General features: G+C 52.6%; 1 protein-coding gene across 6 annotated transcripts in view; it reads left to right on the forward strand.

The window, feature by feature from the left end:
- The window catches only part of RARB (retinoic acid receptor beta), a 374,567-nt gene that overhangs the window by 342,974 nt on the left and 8,670 nt on the right, over positions 1 to 22,923 (forward strand). For all 6 annotated transcript variants that reach the window (XM_010987801.3, XM_010987804.3, XM_010987802.3 and 3 more), the window contains 2 exons: positions 13,179 to 13,339; positions 20,808 to 20,984. In XM_010987801.3, coding sequence (XP_010986103.1) covers positions 13,179 to 13,339; positions 20,808 to 20,984 — 338 coding nt within the window. The remainder of the gene's footprint in view (positions 1 to 13,178; positions 13,340 to 20,807; positions 20,985 to 22,923) is intronic.

Genomic DNA, 22,923 nt, shown 5'->3' on the forward strand with positions numbered 1-22,923 from the left:
TCCCCCGCCTGCTCTTCGTAACACTGTCATTCTCCGATGTTATATTCTACATGTATTTTGTTTATGTCTTCCTTCCCCAAGAAGAAAAGAAACTCCAGGAAGCCAGGAACATTGCTTTATCCACTGTCCCACCCCCAGCACATAGAACAGTGCCTGTGACAGAATGGGCCCTCAGGACAGATTCTAAAGTTAAAGACCACATTTAGAATTGATCGCAGGCAGCCCAGGACTTCCTCTCGCTGTTTACTGGATGGGAGCCACTTCCCCAGCAATCCCAGCGCCATCTGGTTTTACACCCAGGTCTGGCCTGGTTTGAACCGGTGGCGGCAGGGAGATTGGGACCCTCCACTGCTCTCTGTCCCAGCCCTGCCTTCCCTCACTCTCCGCTGGTCCTGAGGGCTGCCTCCACCTTGGAAGGTGTTAGCCCATGTCTTTTTTATTCAAAGGAAAGAAAAGCACAGTGTGGATGTGGGTGCTGGAGGAGGGGGAAAGGGAGGGCAGGGGACTTGAGCTGTGCCGGTCTGGCAGGATCGGCATGGGTTATTTCTTGGACTTGATGCATTTTTTTGACTCCTTAAGCTGAAGCGTTCCCAGGGCTAGAAGCTCAGTTTTCTGCGTCAGACCTGGAGTATGTGGCTGTGAGCCGTGCAGAGCACGGTGACCACGGCTTGCTTTCTTTTCCAAATGACCCTCTGGAGAAATAAATACCTAAGGATCAAAGTTTTGTAGGCCAGGAGGATTTTAGGATTCCTGCCCAGACAAAGGCAGTTGGGGCTGATCTATTTGTGCTGAGAAACTGGTCCCTTCACTGGTTCACAGTGCGAGGTGCGGAGGCGGGGAGGCGAAGTTGGCTACAATTCCGCCAGCACTTCACACACTGAGATTGACTTGGGGGCTGGGGCTTATTTCTGCTGTTTCATTGTTAACCTTTTCCTTTAGTCACACGTGTGGCCTGAGGGTGACCCCTTCGGGGCAGCCAAGGCCACTAGAAAAATTCCTTAATTATAGTCCTCGTTACATTCTTGTTATTAACACTAATCTTTTTATAAAGGAAACCGTTTGGAGAATTCTTGTATGAGCAGTGTATAGTTTGGAGCTAGAACTGGGTTTGAATTCTGGCCCTGTCCAGATAGCTGTGTGACATTTAGCCTGTCTCCTCCTGTGCAGACTTGGGGGTAAAGAGTACCCCCTCCCCTGCGGTTTGCCATGAGATGATGTATGTCAAGCTCTTGGCACAGGGCAGGGCAGGTGCCCTCCCTCCCCAGAAGGGATGGAGCTGGCTGTGGCCAGGAGATTTCCCGTTAACACCCTGGCCCGGGTGGAGACGGAAGACTCTGAATGCACAGGATGGAGCCCTAATTTGGGAAGTTGGTATGTGACAGGGGAAGATTTTGAGTCTGAATTTTCACAGTGGGTTGAAATTTGTCCCATCTTTGCATTTCAACGCCAAGGGCAAGCAGCAGTCTGTGTTTTCTCACAGACAGCTTCTGATCTCCAAGGTGAGCCAGTAACCAGTAACCACAGGGCCCATCCTGTGCCACGCATGCGTGCTCTCTCCCCGGGGGCGGGTGCTGGGCCACGCATGCGCGCTGTATCCCAGCGTCAGGTGCCATTCTTCTGTTGGGGTCTGCAGCAAACACCTGAGAGTCGACTGCCTCCCGTGTGCTTGGCTCCTCTGCATTCGGTGCCTCCACCCCAACTCTTTCCATGGACCTCTTTCCACGGACCTCTTTCCACGGGCCTTCCTTTTGGTTCCCGGCTGCACCCCCAGTGCCTCGCTCAGTGTGTGACGCACAGCTGATAGTTGCAGCCCAGAAACAGGAACTGTCAGTGGGATGAGTAAAACACGTGTTGAATTCCAGAGTGCTGTGTCCACTTCACATTAGGTTGATTCCTCCAAGTCAAGAACTAGACGAAACGAGCCGAGAGGGATGAGGGATATGCCATCACGCGCTATGGCTACTGCTCCCATTTTAAGCAGGCTTTCCCCGAGACTCTGTCCCCAGCCGGTCGTGTCTCCTGAGCCCAAGATCCAGAGAGCCACCTGCACCCACACACACTGGACAGTGCACTTGGGTGGCACTTGGGCACCGGGAAAGCCACACATCCTGCTTCTCCTTTGTTCCCTCCCCGTGTGCAAGCCAGAAGCCAGCTTGGTGACCCGTGGCCCTGCCTACTGTCTGGCATCCCGTTTCCCTCACATGGATACCCTTCTTCCCCACCACCCCCTTCTCTCATTGGGAACTTCTACCAACTATGTCAGTGATCTCTCTACCCCCACTCATTTCTTCACCAGGATCAGAGCTGCCCTTCTAAGAGGCAACCCTGAACCTGTCGCTGCCACTGTTGTCCCAGTGAACCTAAACCCCACATCTCCTTGGCAGGGTTCACAGGCCGTGGGATCCAGCCTGAACCTGGGACTGAGCCCTGGCCCTGTCCTTGGCAGAACTTCAAAGCTGCCCTGTTGCTTCTGCCCAGGTTTTCAAACTTGCTCTGTCTTCGCCCAGGAAAGCCCTCCCATTTTTGGTCAGCTGAAGCCTCCTCTTGCTTTGGTTCTCTGCATGGATAGTTCCTATCTTGCTGTGTCCATGTTGATCTTCCAGGGAGCCCCTGGACAAATGAACAATTTCAGATCCTCTGGGAAATTCATGCAGCCTTTTTCTGTTTGTAAACCTGGGTGGTTTCACGGATGTCTCTTACAGGTTTGATTATAGGAAAACAAGTTTTCAAGTGCCTAGACCCAAGTTTATTTCCTAGGCTGACTTTTGAAGGACTTTCCCTTGCCTCTTCTTAACCCTTCCTGCCTCCCAGCCTGCCTTCCATCCTCCTTGCTCTGCTGTAAATGTTCTCTGGAAAGTCACCGCTTTCTCAGTTGCCAAACCAGTGACCTTTGCTCCCTCTCCTCCCTTCCTTCTGACTGTCGGCTCCACTGGACACTTGTCCAGCCTTCTCCTGCTTCTTCAGATTCTTGTCTCCGTGGTCTCTGTGATTTAGTATCAGCCCAGTTTTCCTGCCCGCTGTCCCACTGCTTTCACCATAGCATCCTCTCCCCTTTCCCTCCAGCTCCAAGCAATACCCAGAGACCACTTTTCCTCTCCTCTCTCACCCTAGTCTGCCCCTCCCTTCTCCTGACCTCGACCGTCCTCTCCAAGGTTTTGACTTCTAAGTGTCTAACTTCAGACCCATTTTCTCAGCAGATCCACAGTGCAGTCTCTCCTTCAGCCCCTGGAATTGCTGCCTGGTTTCTGACTCACCTCCCCTTATGCCAAACTCATTATTTTCCCTCCAAAAACTAGATTCCCTATTCCATACAAGCTACCTTAATTTCCTTCTCCCTGTGATACCATCATCATCCAAGTACCAGGTGAGAATCTCACTTCATCTTTACCACTAAGTCTTCCTCATCCTGCTGTGTAGTCCGTCACCAGGTCCTGCCGGGTCTCCTCCCAGTGCCTGCGCCCACCTCCCTCCTCCTCTCTCCTTATACCACCCCATTCTTTCCTCCTCATCTGTCCCCAGTCTCCACTCTCCCCCCTAGTCACATCAGCCACCCTGTTCTCCTACAAACATGATGCAGCCATTCCTGGAAGAGTGTCCTCACCTCCCCCACGTTAAGAATCTTCCCACCCTATCTGCCTGCCCCCAGACCCACCCTTTAAAGGCCACAGCAGGGCTCACTTCCCCATGTGGCTGTGTTTTGTCCAACCCTTAAGCCTTCTCTCATACGCTTCTTTTCATCCAAACTGTCTTGTGCCTCTCCAAGCCCCGTTCATTTAAGAACTATTTGTTGAGCATCCCTTATGGGGAAGATGCGGCTCAGTTCACTGGGGACACCTGGGTGACTGAGGCCCTGCACACTCTTGTGGGGCACGCAGCTCGAGGGCCCTCCCCTGAGGTGTTGTCATGCCGCCCCCATGCTGAGCTGTCAGCTCCCGCATCAGTGACAATCCTTAGGTTTTGTATTCCTACTGCTTAAGTCAGTGAATGAATATCTCTATTCTGGCATCTGGCTCACTGTATGATAGTTTTATTTAGATGACTGTCTTTTACTAGAATGTGAGTCTTTTTTCTTTAACATCTATCACAGTGTCAGGTACAGTGTAAGTACTCAGTGACTATTTGAACAGACGGAGAAATAAATAAATAGCTGAATGGATAGACAGATAAATTGGTGAAAAGTAGACAGATGGACAAATAGATGGATAGGTCAATGGTCAGATCAGTGGAGGAAAATGGGACAAATGGATGGATGGATAAATGAAAGGGTGGACAGAGAGATGGACAAATGAATAGCTGGACAGATGGACTGGATAAATAAATAAATGAATGAATAGATGGATAAATGGGTGATAGATGAGTAGATGGACAAATGAATGGATGAAGAAAAATCCTGCTGTTAAGAGAGTAATGATTTTCCTCCCACCCACTATAAGAATTCCTTTAAAAATAACCTTGAGAGTTAAGCCAGCCTTCAAAACACTACTGGTAATTTAAATTTATCCATAATTATTGGAAGGGATGTTATGTTTAATTGACTAATCATATCCAATAGTGGACTAGCATACATCTCATACATGGACTGCCGATTCTCTGAAAATTGAAATTAATAGAAAACCTTTAGAACAAAACCAGTACTGAACAAGTGCTTCAAGAACCCCAGTGAGAATCACTAAGGGGTGTACAACCTGGCATAAATTATTTAAATGCCTTCAGGTCAGAGCTTTTCATTTAAACTGAGTATGTAACATCAACACCCGCACCTTCACATGCAGACCATTTCTGTCATGATTTGGATTTCTAAAACTTATTTGACAATATGCAAGAGCTTCTCTACATTAATATCCTAAACATGGTATTCGGCAAACATCGGACAGACCTGTAGCCCATTTGTCTGTCTCTCTCACTGATGCATGGACAGCTCAGACAGAGATTCAGGGAGGATGTCAAGCAATATCTAAAAGAGTTGAATCCCGAGGAGGTGAACATGGTCACATCTGTTTACTTGGCCAACCTCACGTGGAAAGTCTTGCCAGAAGAAATGAACCCACTGAAAGTTTGAAAACTGTCCAGCTTACTGCTGCTCCATCCTTCCCCTCGTTTCTAGTTCTATGGCCCCAGGTGGAATCCGGTATTGCCTTTGATAAAAATTCTCTCTTCTCTCTCTCATTTTCTCCCTCCTCCCTCTACTTCCTTCTTTACTTTATTTCTGTCCACTTTCCTTCCTTCACTGCCGCCTTAGCATTTCACATTTCAAAGCAGTCCACGTACATCAAACACTTAGAGTCTACATTATACATCACGTGCATTTGATTCATTGAGGGAGAAAACATACTTTATTTGACTCAGTAACTTCAATAGCTGCAGGACTCGGTAAACCTTTGGTGAATGAACAAATTGGTGTTGGACTCCCACTGTTTAGCACTATTACACTGTATGGCAGTTATTTACATGTCTGAATACATTTAAGAACCCTGTGTGTGATCGAAAATTAATTTCTCCATTTTTTCAGGTGGGAAACCTTGGCTCAGCGACATTAAGAGGCCACCCTGAGTTTGCACAGTTAGTAAATGACAAGCTAAAATGCGAGCCTTTGGAATTTTACCCCAATGTCACCCCACTTGTCCACTGTACCTTTTATGTTGTTTAAGGCCTATGAGGAACAAGTGTCTTAATTAATTCCATAATTTATGTGTGTTGTAACAGATGTGGGCCGGATTTTGAAACTTGAGTGGAAGGAATGACAAATTGTTTTCTTTCTTGCCTTAGTGGCTGAATAATGGCAACCACTGATTCAGATATTTCATGGGGTGCCAGAGCATGTGGGCGTGTACTGCTGTGTGTAACCCGTTCTTTACACAGGCTGTATCTGTGGCTACTACCGTATAACAAACTACCCCAAAGCTCAGTGTCTTGAAACAATAAGCACTTATTATTGCTGACAGAACCATGGATCTGGGCTCTCTTACACGTCTGTGGTCAGCTGCAGCCTAGATGGCTGATCTTGCCTGAACTCTCTCCCCGGTTCAGGGCGAGGCTGGCTCTAGGTTGGTCTGGGGAGGTCTTGGCTGGGCTGATGGTCTCTCCTCCTCCAGCAGGCTTGGGCTCGTCCCCACACAGTGGTGAAGCTCTAAGAGGAATGAGCACCGGGTCTCTCTGTGCCTGGGCTGGGAAATGGCACAGCATTACTCCCACTGGGGTCTATCAGTTAGAATGAGTCACAGGGCAGCCCAGACGCAGGGGCTGGGGAACAGCCTCCACTTCGTGATGGAGGGGCTGCGGGGTCACAGTGCAGAGACGAGAAGGAGGATGTCTGTCTTTACCGCGGAGCCTCCATGCAGTCAGCCCTCTCCTGGCACCGCACTTCTGCTGCCTCAGTTTTGCAGGCTTGTCAGGGGGTCATGTGCCCCCAGGGGAATGACTCCCTGAGGCTGCATCTCAGAACTTTCCCCAAGCTAAGTCAAGTACCTCGTTTCTATTTTTAAAAATGTTTTAAGAGGGAAAAATATGAGAATGTCAAAGAGAACTGCACTTCATTTTCTGAAAATTAATTGGCTTTTGAAGATAATAGGCGTAAAAACTTTGGCCATGAGAATTCATCTTGATAGAGCTTATTATTGAATATTTGAACGCCTGTAACTTGAAGAATACATGTGACACAGAACAGGATACAGGTTTATCTGCTGAGAAATTTCTTTTTGTTGTTCCGAGTCCCCCCACCCCACCCCATCACCTCGCCCCACCATCAGATGCTGCTTTGAACGAAGTTTGTATCTACTCCATGGAAGAAATCTGAAGGCATGTGCCTGCACCTTTGCTCAGTCATGTCATTCAGGATACACGGTCCTTATTTTAAGACTTTGAATTCCTGAGTCTCAGACTGCCCACATTTACAAAGTCCAAAAGACCCGCTAAACAGAATTTCAGACACATAAGGGCAGGCTGGACTCAGCAGAGCAAACTTCAGCTTATTTAACAAAGCCTGTCCTGCCCATGAAAATGGCTTATGGAAGTGGCTGCTGAATTCTCCTTTTCTAAACTGGAGGTTTTTACAGAGAGCGTGAGTTGACCATGCAGTGGGGCTGTGTGTTTACTCCTGATTAAAAAGCAGAGATCCAGCCTCAGTGTCTTCAGTTTCCATTTTTTTGCATTTGCTAAAAGTTTTATAGCATCAGTGAAGTCCTTCATCTCAGCCCTGGTCATGTGGGATGGTTCTGCCACCAACAGAGCCAGGTGCGCCCCACCTCTTGTGGACAGGAGGTAGGGAAAGCCATCCTCACCAATGCACCTTGCTGCCAAAGGCAGGGGGCAGAGAAGGTCCCCCGGTGGTGGAGGAAGGCGTCTCAGGGGCAGCATGCACTTTCTTGGCTGCTCGAGGTCAAGGTCCTACTTCTATCCATCAGGCAGGAATATTTGCCTCATGAGTTGAACTTGGGATATTTCCTATTGTTCATCCAAGACTCTTCTCCAAAGGAAAAGATTTGTCCCTTGTAACAGAGCCTCTAATGTCCAAATGTCCCCCCTTGGCAAAACAAACGTGGCCGCAGCAGGCTGCCCACGCCAGCCCAGGCAGAGGAGGAAAAGTGTTTGGAATTGTGAGACAGAAGGAACACTGTTCACTCAAGAGGGCATCAAATTTCCATAACTAAAAGTGACCAGTGAGAGGAAAATGTGTTTAAGATTGTTTTGAACATTTTATTTGTAGAATATACACCACTTTCACTAAAAGAAGTATTTGGCATTTGTGCATTCTGATATTCAGGGATTTTCTATAAGTGCTTGGAACAACTTGAAGAAGCTGAGCTAGGCTGGTAGATCCTTGTTAAACTCTCAGAATGCAATGTCCAGACTATTTCCCCAAGACCTGCATATTTAATATTCCGTAAAAATTCTAAGTATGCTCCCTGCTCCGTCAGTGGCACCATGAGCACCAGGCCTTCCCTCACACTTGGCACTTGTGTGAGGCCCACGTCACCCCCTAAAATCCTTGCACAGATTCTGCCACGTGGCAGATTGGGCCTGTCCCTGGAGGAGGCTGTTTTACTTCCATTTCACAAACCCTGAAATCAAGGTCCAAGTACAAGAATGTGTTCATTTAATAGACACTCAGGGGTGCCCTGCCCTCAGCCTGGTCCAAAAGGCATGTGTCTTGTTAGTGGTGGAGAAAACTTAGCTGCAGCCTTGTTCATAACCTCCTTTCTCTGTGTATTTGTTCAAATGTCTATGAGGGCCTCCATTGGCGATGGCTATATTGGGAGAAAGTCTCCACTGTCAAAGGGACTCTGATGTCGCCGGTGTCTCACTCACCCCGACCCTGCCCGACATCACAGTGGGACCTGCCGTGCTGATTGCCTGAGCACCAACCCCAAATTCTGAAATTATGGGAACAGTATTTCCCTGTTAGTCACAGAGCCACCTGCCTCCAAGTCTATGGGTAGTTTGTTTATATAATTAGTTCAGAAAGTGATTTCTGAACTAAGATTAAATCATATTTTTGTGTTTTTAAGTATGTTATTTCCAGACCCGCCCCTCCTCACGGCAACCAGACAGTTCTCATCACCAACTGTGGTCCATTATTCTTGCACTTAGTAAGGAGGTGAAGAGTCAAGATGAAGGAATTCCAGACTTTAATATTCAAACAAGAATAAATAGACCATTATGCTTCCTTCGCGAGACTGAATATAGAGAATTTTAATGGACAAAACCACTGTTGGTTGTATTTTCCTTTTTATTCTTGACGTGAAAGAATTTCTGTTGAAGCGTTGTTTCATCTCTTCCTGAATCCGAGTGAAACCTCTGTCTCTTGCATGTTTCCCGCATTGCATTTTTATTGTGTGCCCAGGAATCAATATTCCAGATACATGCACAAGTGCACACATTGAAATGAACATGACTTCATTTATTTTCATGATTAGACATTCAAATAAAAGTGCTTGGGTATCTGTTTTCATATTCATAGGTCGAGATCCGTACATCAGAGGTATTTGTATAAGTGACACTTTTATTACATTCATTTCATTTGCAATATGATAGTGGATCATAAATATGTTACTTTTATGCCACCAAATCTGATTTGTAGCACTTAGCCCTCACAAGGAGAATACTTGATATTTTATGGAGCACCTTTCGTCCAAGAAGCGCTTTGCAGACGTGAGGCCGGGCTCTACCAGGTGTGTAAATCACACTCATGACCCTTGGGATGTCCCCCGCTTTATCAGCCTCCCGGCTCCTACTGTCTGGGCGGAGAGCGCCCGGGAGTCCCCTGCAGGCGCAGAGGTGATGATGAGATCTTTAATTTCTGGAAGAAAGAGGTTCAGGTGAGCTCGGTGTGTCCACACTCAGGCTCTGACGGTCCACAGAGCCCCACAATTGTCACATGCTCGCAATTCACTGCAGGCCTGATACTGATGATGTATCAAGCCCTGGGGACACAGAGACAGTCAAACACAGCCCTTACCTCCCAGATGCTCACAGACTAGGAGGGAAGGGCCGTGTGGAAGAGTAACTGCCCCGCCTCATGATAGACTCTTGACGCAGCGGTGACAGTAGGTGCTCTCCCCCTGTCCGAGGTCCTCCCAGGGATGCTCTGTGCCTGAAAGCGGTTTGTCAGACCCCTAGGCGTGTCACAGGACTGCTGCACCTGCGAGCCAGTTGCAGTCAGAGTGAAAGAAGAGACCAACCATCAACATTACAGGCGGCCTTTGGGGCTGAGCGCCCCCTACCCCAGACCCACAGAGAAGAGACTCACTGGCCCCCCACCCACCAGCCCAGCCCTTGATCACACACACACACACACACACACACACACACACACACACACACACACACTCTTACACACACACTCTGGAAGCCCCCTTCACAGCACTCCCCATGTCGTGGTGTCACATATGAGAGTGACAGACATGCCTAAGGACCCTAGAGCCAGGTTTTCTGAGTTCAAAGACCAATTATATCACTTGCGGGATGGGGCAGGTTCCTTACCTTTCTGTGCCTCAATTTTCTAATCTGCAAAATGGGCATAATACTTCCCCATCAGGGGGTTGTGAGGATGGAATGAACTGATATGAAGGGAGGGCTTCAGTGAGTGCCCCAGAGCAGCTGTGGAAGTTGTATATGTGTTTTGTTTTTTGGGGGGACGTTGCTTTCGGAGGGCAGGAGCCATCTGGAAGGGAGCATGAAGTTATCCGCTGGTCCCCTGGCAACCAGTCAGCTGCTGAGAGTGTCCCAGACTTGGGCTCCAAAGCACAGCAGATGGAGATCTGGCTTTGCAGAGGGTGGGTTCTGTCACCGCACAGCTCAACCAAGTGCCCCCTCCTGGTGCCGTGCTCACTGAGGTCCCCTTCCCCCCAACCTCTCACTTTCTAGCTTGATGTAGATGCTCAACGGTGGCAGCTTATCATGCCCTCCCTCCCTCCCAGGTAACCCCTGGAGCTGTTTCTCCCTGGAGTTTAATTTTCCAGGGGGGCATGGCTTGGTGGGGGCTTGCAGACACGGGTCCCTCAGGCCCGCTGGCATGGGATGTGGGTAATGTGTTTGTGGTCCCTCTCTTTGCTTTTCTGTTTATTCCACTAAAATCTTGACGATTTTCAAACAAGGGGATCTTGGGCCTCAGGTTTCTAGAGTGTAGAATGGAATTATAATGGCCACCCCTCCCGGTTCACTGTGGAACTCTGAGCTAGAATTCTTCAGTTGCTTAAGGCAGCGGCTGCCACCTGCTAAGCAGTCAGTGGGCGGTGATGCTGTGACAGCCGAGTCAAGGGGTCGAGGTGCCATCCTGGTCAGAGCAGTTCCTAGTGTCCAGTGACTCACGTTGTCCCTCAGGGCTTTGGGACTTTGTGGCTGATCTTATTGTTTTAAGGCATAATTCACATAGCGTAATACTCATCACCTTCAAGTATGTGGTCCGGTGGTCTGTAGTTTATTCACATGGTTGTACAACCATTACCACTGTCTAATTCCAGAACATTCTCATCTCCCAAAAGAAACCCTGGTCCCATTACGCTGTCACTGCCCATCCCCCCACCCCCGCCTTCAGCAGCCACTGACCTGCTTTCTATGAATTTGCTTATTGTGAACATCTCATATGAGCAGAGTCACATGAATAGCAGAAGCCTTTTATGTCTGGCTTCCTTCACTGAGCATCATGTTTTCAAGGTTCATCCGAGTTGTAACACGCATCTGAATTTCATTCCTTTTTGTGGCCAATAATATTCCATTGTATGGATAACCAGTTTTACTTATCCATTCATCAGTGGATGGACATGTGGGTTGTTTCTACTTTTTGACTGTTAGGAATCACGCTGCTATGAACATTTGCGTGCAGGTTTGCACGGACATGTATTTTCTGTTCTCTAGGGTGTCCATTGAGCACTGGAGTTGCTGGATCATGTGTTTAACTTTTGGAGGATCTGCTAAACTGTTTTCCTTGGGGCTCTCTTTCAGAAGGACCATCTTGCTTAAATAGGACTTTCGTGTTTAAGGGTCCCCGGCAGGGCCAGGATGGGTGGGGGGCTCTGACAGCCAGCCCCCAGAGCCGGGTGCTCACACAAAGCCTCAGGCCGCAGCCTCCCCTCCCAGACCAGGATGCCCGCGGCCTTCCACACCCCCTTCCTCTGTCTGGTTTCTCTCATACTGACTGTGCTCCCTGCATTCTCCCTGCATTAAACCACGCTGCTGCCTCGCCTGCATCCTGCACTTGCGGGCGTGTTCTGAGCAAGCAGCCTGCCTGCGTGTGAGGCTGAGTTACCTCAAACTGTCTTGACCCACTCTTCCTAGATCTGGAAATGTTCTGAGCCAAACAACAGTGTCATTTCAGAGTCCTGGGGAAGAAAATCACCTGCAGGGGTTTTCTTTTCAAACTTGCTTAGGAAAACGCGAGCCCTCGTGAGGAAAGGCCTCGTCCACTGTGCTGACCTAGGCACATCCCATAGGCTCTGTTTCTTCATCTCTAAAATGGGTTCAACATTGGCTACCTGGTAAGGGAATGGAGTAAGACACTGTGGATGCAGCTACCAGTACAGTGTTGGCTGCCCTCCCTGCCCAGGCGTGAGGGGCCCAGGGCTTTTCAGTACCACTCATCACCCTGCTTTTTCCCTCCCTCCCTGCCTCTTTCTCCCCATCTCTCTCACCTTTCACTCTGTCTGCCTTTCACTCTGCCCTCAGCTCTGGCCCCAAGTGGCCCTAGGGTCCCTGAAGTATAGACCCCAACCCAGGGAGCTGCCAGCTCTCAGATCGCCCAGTGCTCTCAGGGAGGACCCAGGCTGAATCCTCTTAAGGAGGATCAGATTATACCGTGGGTCACTGGCAGCACAGATCCCCAGGTCAGGGCAGCGGCAGGCACAGTGGACTGCGTCTAGCATGGCAACGCTGGGTCTCCGGCAGTGTGGGCCGCCCAGAGGGGTGGCACAATCTGGTTTTATCTGCCAGTCTCCTTCCCCAAGAGACCCCCTCCAGAGCCAGAGCTCTGAGTGCCCCTTGGGTCTGAGTCACCTAAGAGGCTGTGCTATGGGGGGGGGGGCAGGGCTTCCATGGCCGTGACCACCCAGCACTGAGTTCAGGATCACATCTGGGAGGGCCCGGGGCCAGACAGGATGCAGGCACAAGGGCTGCGGGTGGATAAGAGGTGGATGAACGGACAGATTTCCAGGCCGAGTTCATAATGCATGGGTTATTATTTTTAAATACTTTATAATAATAAATAATATGATTAATACATAAAGTTTTGGAAGCAGGAAAACATGAAGGGACAAAACTCATAATCCCATCACCTTGAAGATGAATTTCTTCAAAAATGACAGTTAATTCAGAAAACTCACAAGCAACAACATGAACCAAAAGGTCCAACTAGGAATCACTGGCTCTGCTCCGGGACGTCTCTCAGGCCATCCCCTCTGGAACTGGGCGGAGCGTGCCAGGAAAAATTCTCTCCTCAAGGAACTAGTCCACATAGCAAGTTCCCTCCAATCCAACAAGCTCTCGGCCCTCTGGGTGAGCTAAGCTTTCTTTAGGAATCGCCGGCAGCGTGCACAGCAGAAAGACAGGCCTCCTGGCCGCCAGCCCCTTCCCTCGGGCAATGTGTGGTTTAGGGCGCCTTCCCCCCCAACCGGTTCCCACCCACAGGCGGCTGCGGGCAGCGCAGGCCCGGCCACTAGTGACCCTGCTCTGTCTTGTCTCGTTTGCAGCTGTCAGGAATGACAGGAACAAGAAAAAGAAGGAGCCTTCGAAACAGGAATGCACAGAGAGCTATGAAATGACGGCCGAGCTGGACGATCTCACAGAGAAGATCCGAAAAGCTCACCAGGAAACCTTCCCCTCGCTCTGCCAGCTGGGCAAGTACACGACGGTGAGCGCGCCCGTCCCGCCCACCTGCCTGCCCCGGCGCACAGTGCGCACGCGCACTCAGTCGCGCTTGCGCACGCGCACACAGACGCACATGCGCACGGGCAAGCGCACACAGACGCACATGCGCACGAGCAAACGCACACAGACGCACATGCGCACGGGCAAACGCACAAGCCAACGCCTTCCCCCGGCACTGGGCCTGTTGGGGACGTGGCTGAGTCGGGCAGCGCACGGTCACCTCCTCCAGGCCAGTCTCAGACAGTGAGTCGGTTGGGCCTTTCCTCTGACTCAGCCCTGCGCCTTCACTCTGGAAGCACAGACCAGGCACTTACCACACGCCCAGCCACGTGCGAGGCCCTGCGAGAGGGTGAGTGTGGTGAGAGTGCTGCTCGCAGGGACCCGCAGTCAGGCGAAGAGGACGAGTAAAGCCAGGGAGGTGTCAGGCGTCGTGGCGGACACCTGCACAGAGACCAGCGGGGACCGGAGGGCGGGGCTCAATCTTTCAAAATTAGCCCTCCGGCTGGAAGATTTCACCCCGGTGATTGCCCCCTCCCCACCCCCCACCGCCAGGCTTCCGAGAAGAGGGTGGGGGTGGGGGGGCCTGAAAAAGCTCAGGGGAGGCTGACCTTCCCCAGTGCGGTGGGCCCCTCTTCTCCCGGTGCTCCCCTAGGAATGGCTTCGCTGAGGCTAGAAATCAAGAGAAAGGGGAAGGAGAGAGGTGGAATCAGAAGGCAGCAGGCCTGCGTTGGCTGGTCTGGATGGCGGTGGAGATGCCATGAGGTACTTTAATTTTTTAAAGTGGGGTTTGCATGTCTTACATTCACTGATGTATATTCCCAGTGTGAGGCACAGAATAGGCACTCAAATATTTGTGGACTGAATGAGTGAGTGTAACTCGAAAGTTGTCCTGGCTTCTTAAGTGGCTTTTGTTGCTCACCTAAGATGCTATAAATGTACTTAAAAAAAAAATCCAACTATGGCAGCATTTGCTGGTTTGATGACTGATGTGCTAGAAAAAGAGTAGTTTGAAAGGTCATGAAGATAAAAAGATGAAATGATGATGGCAGGAAAAAAAAAAGAATGGGGCTTGTGGGCTGGACAGTTGATGGCACGAACTTCTAAAGAGCTGGCGCCGGTCTTAGACGGCAGGTCCCCTGGCTGACCTGCCAACACAGGAAGGACCGGGAACCCTGCTTCCCAAACCTCAGCTCGCTTACAAAGCACCTGGCAGTTATTAAAGTGCAGGGTCTGATTCAGCAGGTATGTGTGTGGTGGGGGGAGTGGTTTCTCACGCACTCCCAGGCACAGCTGGTGCTGCCGGTCTGCAGACCACACTCTGCAAAACAAAGGCCGTGAACCGTACTTTGCGTAGCAAGGCCCAGTGCAACCTTCTGGGCCCCCGGGCCCTGGTGTCAGGGAGAAGGAGAGATGCTAGCACGCCCTACTCGCCAGTCTGTGACGCTGTTGACCTGGCCTGCTGTTGATTCAGTGGACAAGTCCCCCTTGAGCTTGGGGGCACCATCCACCCCAGAGCAGACATGAGACTGGGCAGCATAAGGGAGCTTTGATTTTTAACCTGGGAGGTAAAGCAGGCCCAGGGACCACAAGACAGGAGGGTGTTGCTGTGAATCAAGAGCAGGGCTGGTGGAACCAGGTGAACGTGGTTTAAATCCTGCTCAGCCACCAACCAGCTGTGCGATTGTATGCAAGTGGCTTCACCTCTCTCGTCCTCATTTTTGTACATCAGTCTGTTAGTAATGGAGAGAATGGGCAGTCTGTGATCAGGGGTCTTTGGTATTGTTACCGTCATCATCATCATAGCGAATCCTCACTGAGCATTTACTCTGTAAAGGGGCCGCACTAAGTACTCCCAATACGTGAATTCTTTTACTTCTTTTGAGGACTCTGTGAGGTGGCTCTAATGCCCCCACGTCACAAAGGAGTAGATCATTTACCTTGTGTCCCACAGCCAATGAGTGGACTTGGACACGGTCTGACTCCAGGGGCATGTCCTTTAACCCCCCCACCATAATGGGTTGCTGTTACCTAGGAATAAATCAGACTTTTTTCTCCAAAAGGCAGAGTAAAAGAAAATCACAGTAGGGAGGGCTTCCTGGAGGTGGAAACTTCTGAGCCAGGTCTCGTGGTGAGAGATAACCTGTGGGGTCATTTGCTGCCTCACCTGGGGCCCCACCCATCTTCCGCGGGGCAGGGGGCTATCTTACTGTGGCCTTGTCAGCCCCCCAGACCCTGACTTACCTGGTAATCAGGTGAAGTGGCACCCACTCTAGTCTGGGGGTGGGCAGGGCAAACACGAGAACATATACATTTGCTCCCTCCGAGAACACATGCCCTGGCATGGCCTGGGACCAAAACACAGGTTCAGGACAGCCCTCCCTCTGTCAGTCAGCAGCCCCAGGGACTCTGCTGGGCCTCTCTGGGCCCTCCCCCACCTTCCTGCCCCCTCTTGGATTCTTGTTTTGCCAAAGATCTGATTCCACCTGCTTCCAGGCCAGTGAGGCTGCCTGCCCGCCTGTCAGGGCCCTGCTGGCATCTGCATCCCTGTGGCTCACACTGCAGGCCGGGACCCTGCCGAGGGCTTTCTGTGGCCACTGGGGCAAGCATGGGTCCCATGGCGGGGCGGAGGATTGGGGAGTTGATGCTCCTGGGAGCAGTCCCCACCTAATGGCAAAGAAAGGGTACCTCCTGGGTATCTCTGAACAGTCTGGCAATTTCCTTCTCAGGGTAAGAGTCCCCTTCCCCATTCCTCTCCCAGTGCTTCCTGGGAGCGCTTTCCAACTAAGCTGCTTGTGTTCACATCCTGGTTTCAGGGTGCTTCTAGCCCTAGACAGGGGCTTCCCCAAGAGCCACCAGCACCCCTTCCCATCTCCTGCTCCATCGGTCCCCAAAAATGGCCTGCCGCCCTAAACACTGCAGGAACTTTCTGCCCCTCCTTTGATTCCACAGGGAAAGTGGACATACAAATTCCACCTCTAGGGGGCTGTCCCTGACCGCGGGGTGGCCTGACCGTCTTGCAAATGCCACTGCCCGTGCACGGAACCCAGGCTGTGCGGACGCAGCCTCTCCTTCGGCTTTTCTCTTTGTCTCTGCTCTCTCTACGCAGATCTAACTCTGTTTTTATTGTAAGCAACTTTCCACCCCTTCTGGAAGTTGGTGTGGATATAAATAAGTAACAGCAGCCATGACACATTCCCCGCAAGCCCGTGGTTACAGATCGAGCATTTTCTATACGGAGCTTTTCTGAGGGAAAGCTTCCGGCCGCCTTCACCAGGCCGGCAGCCCTGTCAGATGCCTTTGGAGCACGTGGGCAGAGAGGAATGAAGAGGCAGCCAGCTGCCCACCTACAGATCCTCGGAAGAGTAGTTCCTTTTTCATTCCCTAATTAGGGTAAATTTGGGTTACTGGTCAGGCCCCAGGAGGCAGCAGAAACGGGAGGGGACAGCAGGACCCCAGTCCCCCAACCTCATTGCCCGGGCCTGGGCAGGACGGTCACCCAGGCTCAGAGCTGGGTTCCTTGGGGAGGCTTCTAACCAGTGACCTTCCTCAAAAACAAGCGGGTGAGGGGCACTCCTTGGGGGGCGCAGGGGCGGGGCTACAGCCAGCTCCAGGGATGGTGACTGCCTCCTTAGCAACGGTGGCATTCGGGCTCAGGGCCCCCAGACCTTCAAATCTCGCCTGTGCTGTTTAGGAGCTGCGTGATTTTGGGGCCATCACTTGAGCCCCAGCTGCCTTGAGTATGTAACGGGATTTGAACAGTTATCCATCGTGGGGCTGCTGGGGAGGTTAAGTGGGGAAAGTATTCCAGAGCACCTTGTGCAGTTTGGGCACAGAGACGTGCAAAATGGACAAGTCTCCTCCTGTTGACCATGTATGAATGCCTTGTCATTTCTTAGAGCCACATGCCCAGTCCTGGAAAAGTAAGCGTAGGTGGGACAGCCAGGTGGTCCCAGGAGGCATGGCCACAGCTGGGCCATCTGCTCCCTCTTCTCTCCGTGTGCCGGCCGTTCACCCATCTCAGGCTCCATGGGACACAAGGTGCCCTCGGGATGGGGAGCTGTGGAGATGTCGGGAGCCCTTCATCCACTAGAAAGAGCAACCACCTGCAGGATCCTGCAGCCACCCCACATCCAGCACCTGGAGCACTGGTCCAGCCTCCACCCTGTGGCTTGGGCCCCCAGGCCACACCCTGCACGCCACCAAGGCCCAGGATTCTGAGAACACCAGGATGTCCAGAGGGGCCGTCCCAGCCCAGGAATCTTGGATGTCGAGGACCAGGAGCATCCCTGAAACGCTACCTTCAAGAAAATCCTACAGTGTCACCCTTGCTTCTAGCCAGACTCCAGGCCCACAGAGACCCCTGTCCGGGCCCCGGCCCTGTGTTTCCCCTGCTCCCCTGCACTGGCAGAGCAGTTGCCAAGTTGCTTCCTCCCAGCTGTTGAAAGCGTCTGGGGTCTGAGGACCGTGCAACGTGCACTGGGGGCCTCTGGGCCTTGCCCTCTGAGGATGGACAGACAGGCTAGTATGTTCGCATGTTTGTTGACCATAGAGAGATGCTGGCCTGGCATGTCACACTCTCTTTGTGGCCACGCTGGGTACCTTTCAGCATCTGGAGTCTCCACCCAGGAGACAGGTGTCAGCAAACAAAGTTCCAGCCGGGATGGAGACTGGAGGGTGCCTGAGATGGTGGGCCCGGTGCTGGAGCTCAAACTGCCTCTCTTCTCTGGGCCTCAGCCTCTGCGTTCACCTCCACGGTGACAGTACACCTGCCAGATGGGGGCGTCGTGAGAATTAGAGGAGGTCGGAGAACAGTGCCTGGCTCGAGGTGAGCCCCAGAGAAGAGGCCGGTCCAAGAGAAACAGCCTGTGGAGATGCGGCGTGTGGACAGCGGGGACCTTCTACACACACAGCTGGAAGGGAAGTCACTTCTCAGCACGGTCGGAGGGCGAGGACTTCAGGCCTGAGCAGGAAGGAGCCAGCTCAGCAGGTGGCCCGGGCCTTTTGTTCCTTTTACAAGATGCTGCGGCTCCTCTCTAGCCCAGGAGGAGGACAGGCAGCCCTGATTAAAGCCCTGTGGTGCCTGGAACTGCCGCGAATGGGCTTTAAAGACACTGGGGATGCCACCGCCACCTGTGGGGCTTTTTCTGTCAGAAAAGCAGCAGAGAACCAAGCTGGCAGGAGGAAGGGATCCACTTGTGTGACCAAAACAGCCATTTAATTGGAATCCTCTCAGGGTTGGGCTCCACTGCTGCTATAGTAGCCGGGGGGCCCTGCCCCGGCCCTGTGTTCAGCGTTGGGGAGGGTGGGCTGGGATCCTGCCTGGAGGGGCTGGGGGGTGGGTGCTGCCTCTGCCCTCGGCTCTCCCAGCGTCCCCCCACCCCAGTTTCTGAAAGCACCGCCCCTGTGCTCCCCTACCCGCTTCATCACCGCCCCAACCAGCCGAGCTCTCCACTGGCTGCCCTGGAGGATAATATATAAGCCATTTTAAACCTCATGCCTATGAATCCAGCACCCAGTATAATAAAGCTCTGGGTTATTTTGTGTTTTATTAACTGCCCCTTCCCTTCAGTTTGCATAATGGTGAGTTAGATTTACATGCCGTTAAGATGGCTGTGCATTATTTTTAATAGAAGGTGCGGTAGGCCCGGTGCGTGGTGAAGTCGCCTCATGCGAGGCTGATGAAGATGTGGCTCACACGGGCCGTGCCCGCAGTGCCTTTTTTTCCAGATGGATGCTCTGTTGTAAGATGATTTCCTGCTGTCTGCCCCCCTTCCCTGTCATCTTCCCACCAACCTGACAAACCACCGAGTACATTTAATTACAGACCCAGTGGCCACACACCTTGGCCTCGCACTCCACTGGGTGCACCTTGTCGCCAAGCCCTTGGGGAGGGGTGAAGTCACCCCAGGATGCTCACCCACTTTCTGCAGGGAACACTGTGGGAGGGGCCGGCCAGCACCTTTTTCAGGGCTTCCGTGGCCTCCCTTGTGCAGACTTTCTTTTCCTGCTTTCCTCACCACCCTTAAAAGCACAAGCTCGTTTTACAGGCTCTGCGGCCTGTCATTGAGGGGAGGAACCCGTGTTGTGGGGTTGGGGTGCCTGGTGTCCACATGTGTCAGGGCCCAGACGCTGGCCTGGGACCCTCCCTGTCCAGTCTGCCTCCAGGGCCTGCAGAGGCCACGGCACAGAGCAGCCTCCTCACAGGTTAGTTGTCCTGAGACTAAAAAACACGCATAAACTTAGGGAAACTTCATTCACTCACGAATTCATTAAAATGTTTTTGAGCCCTTACTGTGTGCCAGGCACTGTTCTAGACACTGAGGACACAGCAATGACAAAGGAGACAGGAAGCAAATGGGAGAGTGGGTTGGGGGCTGAGGGCTGGCAGTGGAGCAGGTCTGGACTGTGGAGACAAGAAGCAAATGGGAGAGTGAGTTGGGGGCTGAGGGCTGGCAGTGGAGCAGGTCTGGAGTGCGGGGGGACAGGCAGTGCAAGGGTCTGCAGAGTGGGGGCGGGGGGATCAGGCTTGACCAGACTGGAAGGATGGGGAGTGCGTCACGCAGGAGTCTGGGGCCAGAGCAGGCCCGGTGGAGGGGCCGTCAGTGCAGAGACCCAGAGGTAGGGCCATGCTACCTCGTCCAGCGAGAGCAAGGGGGCCTGTGGAGCAGGGGGAGAGTTGGGGAGAGCCAGGGGGACATGATCAGAGGGCAGGATGGCCTTGCAGGCCATTGAGAGAACATTGCCAGAGTGAGATGAGAAATTGGAGATTTTGATCAGCGCAGTGATTTGCTCAGACTTGTTTGAAAAGGATCCCCTTATTCCTTTGGGAAAAGAGCAAACCATGAGGAGGCCAGCGTAGAATGAGGGAAAGCCCAGCAGGGGCTGTTCCTATAACCCAGGTAGGAGGTGATGGTGGCTGTGAGTTGGGACCTCATCTCTAAGTCTAGACAGTTCTTTCTGGGGAGAATGTGGAATGCTCAGACCTGTACCATCTCAGGCCCTAACTGAACATTAGTCAGAATTCTTCCTGTTGCAGGTGATAGAAACCAAACTCGAATTGACTTGGGTGAAAAATTACATCCTGGTGTGGATCAGGCGTGGCCGGACCTGGCCCCTTGGTACCGTCAGGAAGGCTGCCGGTCTGACCCGACAGTGGTCTCGGCTTGCGTCTGAATTGGGTACATTAATTCATCAGGGTTGCAAAACAGTGAATCCTCCTCCTATCTTTATTTCGTTTATGAGCTGGAGTAATTGCATAGAGATTCCCTGCATCTGTTACTTGATAACCCAGGGATAAAATTTTGAGCATTTTTAAAAGATGAATCTGAGCTAAAAAGTCAACCCCCTCCGAGGCCTCCGGGTGAAGACTGAGTCGTCAGCCCACTTCAGTTCCCTGACTTCCGCCGGGCTTCCTGGCAGATACCCCTGACCGTGTTTCCTCTCCCTGTCAGAATTCCAGTGCTGACCATCGAGTCCGACTGGACCTGGGCCTCTGGGACAAATTCAGCGAGCTGGCCACCAAGTGCATTATCAAGATCGTGGAGTTTGCTAAGCGTCTGCCAGGCTTCACCGGCTTGACCATCGCAGACCAGATCACCTTGCTGAAGGCCGCCTGCCTGGACATCCTGGTACGTGCCCCCTGCTCGCGTGGGTCGGGTGAGCGGGGAGGATGGGATGAGATGCTTTGAGACCAGAGGCTCTGCTTCCCCAGCCGCTCTTCCTGCCGCTGGTGGCCGAGGGCTCCCCGGAGCTGGTGTGGGAGTCCTCCGTGGCCCTGGGAAAGGGCCCAGCAGCCCTGCTGTTCTCCCACTGTGGCTTCCAGCACCCCAGAGGGGTGAGGGCCCCATCGCAGCCCAGCCTCCGCAGACCTCTGCCGGCTGCGTGCCCACCCCTCTCTCCCTGATGTGGCCCCGGTGATGGGGTCATCGTGCTGGCTGGGCTGGCTTCCTTGCACAGGGGACGTTGGAGGTGGCAGGGGTGTGTCCTGCCTGGGAAGGTGTGTGCTTTTGGGCCTCTGGAGGAAGTGGGAGGGGAGGCTGGCCCCCACGGGTTCATCAGAGCGTAGGGAAAGCGGTTAGCTTTTGAGGTATTTTAAAAATAGAGATTTTTCTTTTTCTTATACATCTTTCATAGCTTTGGAATAAACAGTTCTGCAAAGCAAGTTCAGTTACCATAATCAGACACCCCACCCGCCCACAATCCCTCTCAGGAGGAGAGAGGACCCTGTGGGGGGCAGTTGTGCTGGCAGCTTGTCTGTCCACCCAGGAGTCGGGTCTGAGGAGAGTGATAGTGGTTACTCTGCGGTGTACAGGTGCCAGGGATCCTGACAGTCTGTGTGATGCGATTTCTTCTCATGAAATCAGAGGGGCTGGGATGAACCTAGGAGCAGGAAGAGTGGGACCTGAGAGCAGCATCCACCTGTCACACCCCCTCGCCCTGTAGCGTTTGCAAACCTCAGCTCGTTTGAGCCTCATGCGGCAAAGTGAGGTGGGGATGGAGACCCCACCTGCCTTACGGGAGGAGCTTGAGACCCGGTGAATCAGCTGAGTCTAAATGGTTCAGCTCTGAAGGCATGAGAGGCTGTGCAGACATGAGGTATTAGAAGCACAAGCAGGGGTGGCGTCGCAGGTATGGCCCTGGGGACGGAGCTTGCCCGGCCACCAGAGGTTAGATGCAACTTTGGCCCATCAGCCAGGATATTGATGATGAGTTCTTGGAATCATTAACAACCAAGGACAGGTTTTTTGACACTTTCCTCACAAATGCTTAATGTGTGGCGCTGGGTAGGATTTCAACTAAGCCCCAGGACACCCCGACATGGAGTTCCGTGGTGAGGCGGAATGGCCACAGGGTGGCACGGGCCCTGTGGGACCCTGCCCCCTGCACCGCGTGGAGCCGTCCCGATGCGCCGGCTCTGGCCTCTGCTGGCTTCGTGGTCCCCTCTTGTCTGGTTGCCAGGCGGTGATTTGCAGTTCCCTCACCTGCTGCCCTTTGGGAGAGAAGGAGCGAGAAGAGGGATGCTTTGAGGTCGCCCCAGGGTCAGGGGGTCTTGTGTCCACAGCGGCAGGTGCTCAGTGCTCAGGGAGCTTAGGTGCCCTGGGGAGCCTCACCAGGCTCCCGCGGCCACAGTCCTGCATCCCACACGGACGCCCAAGCCGGCAGCCCTCCTCCCTTGGCTGTGGCCCACGAGCAGCCAGTGTTAGGTGGGTGGTGCAGAGGTGAAAGGGCCAGACTCCTGGGTTCAAACCCAGGTCTGCCCCTCACGAATAGCAAGACCTTCGGGAGGCTGGGGGCCGTCTCTGAGCCTCACTCACTGCCAGTGATGTGGGTGTGAGAGGGGCTCCTCCCCAGTCAGGTTGTGGGGAGAACTCATGGGGATAATGCGCCTGAAGCACTTAGCTCAGTACCCAGCACAGAGTCAGTACCCTTTACTGCCGTCCTCCACCTCCTCCTGCTCCTCCTCTATTCCTCTTCTTCCTGCTCATCCTCCTCCTCCTCATCCTCCCCCTCGTCGTCCTTCTCCTCGTCCTCCTGGCCGGGAGCCCGGAGCGTCTCCGGGAGCTGTCC

The sequence above is a fragment of the Camelus dromedarius genome, chromosome 2 (assembly GCF_036321535.1).
Source record: "Camelus dromedarius isolate mCamDro1 chromosome 2, mCamDro1.pat, whole genome shotgun sequence".
Taxonomy (NCBI): Eukaryota; Metazoa; Chordata; class Mammalia; order Artiodactyla; family Camelidae; genus Camelus; species Camelus dromedarius.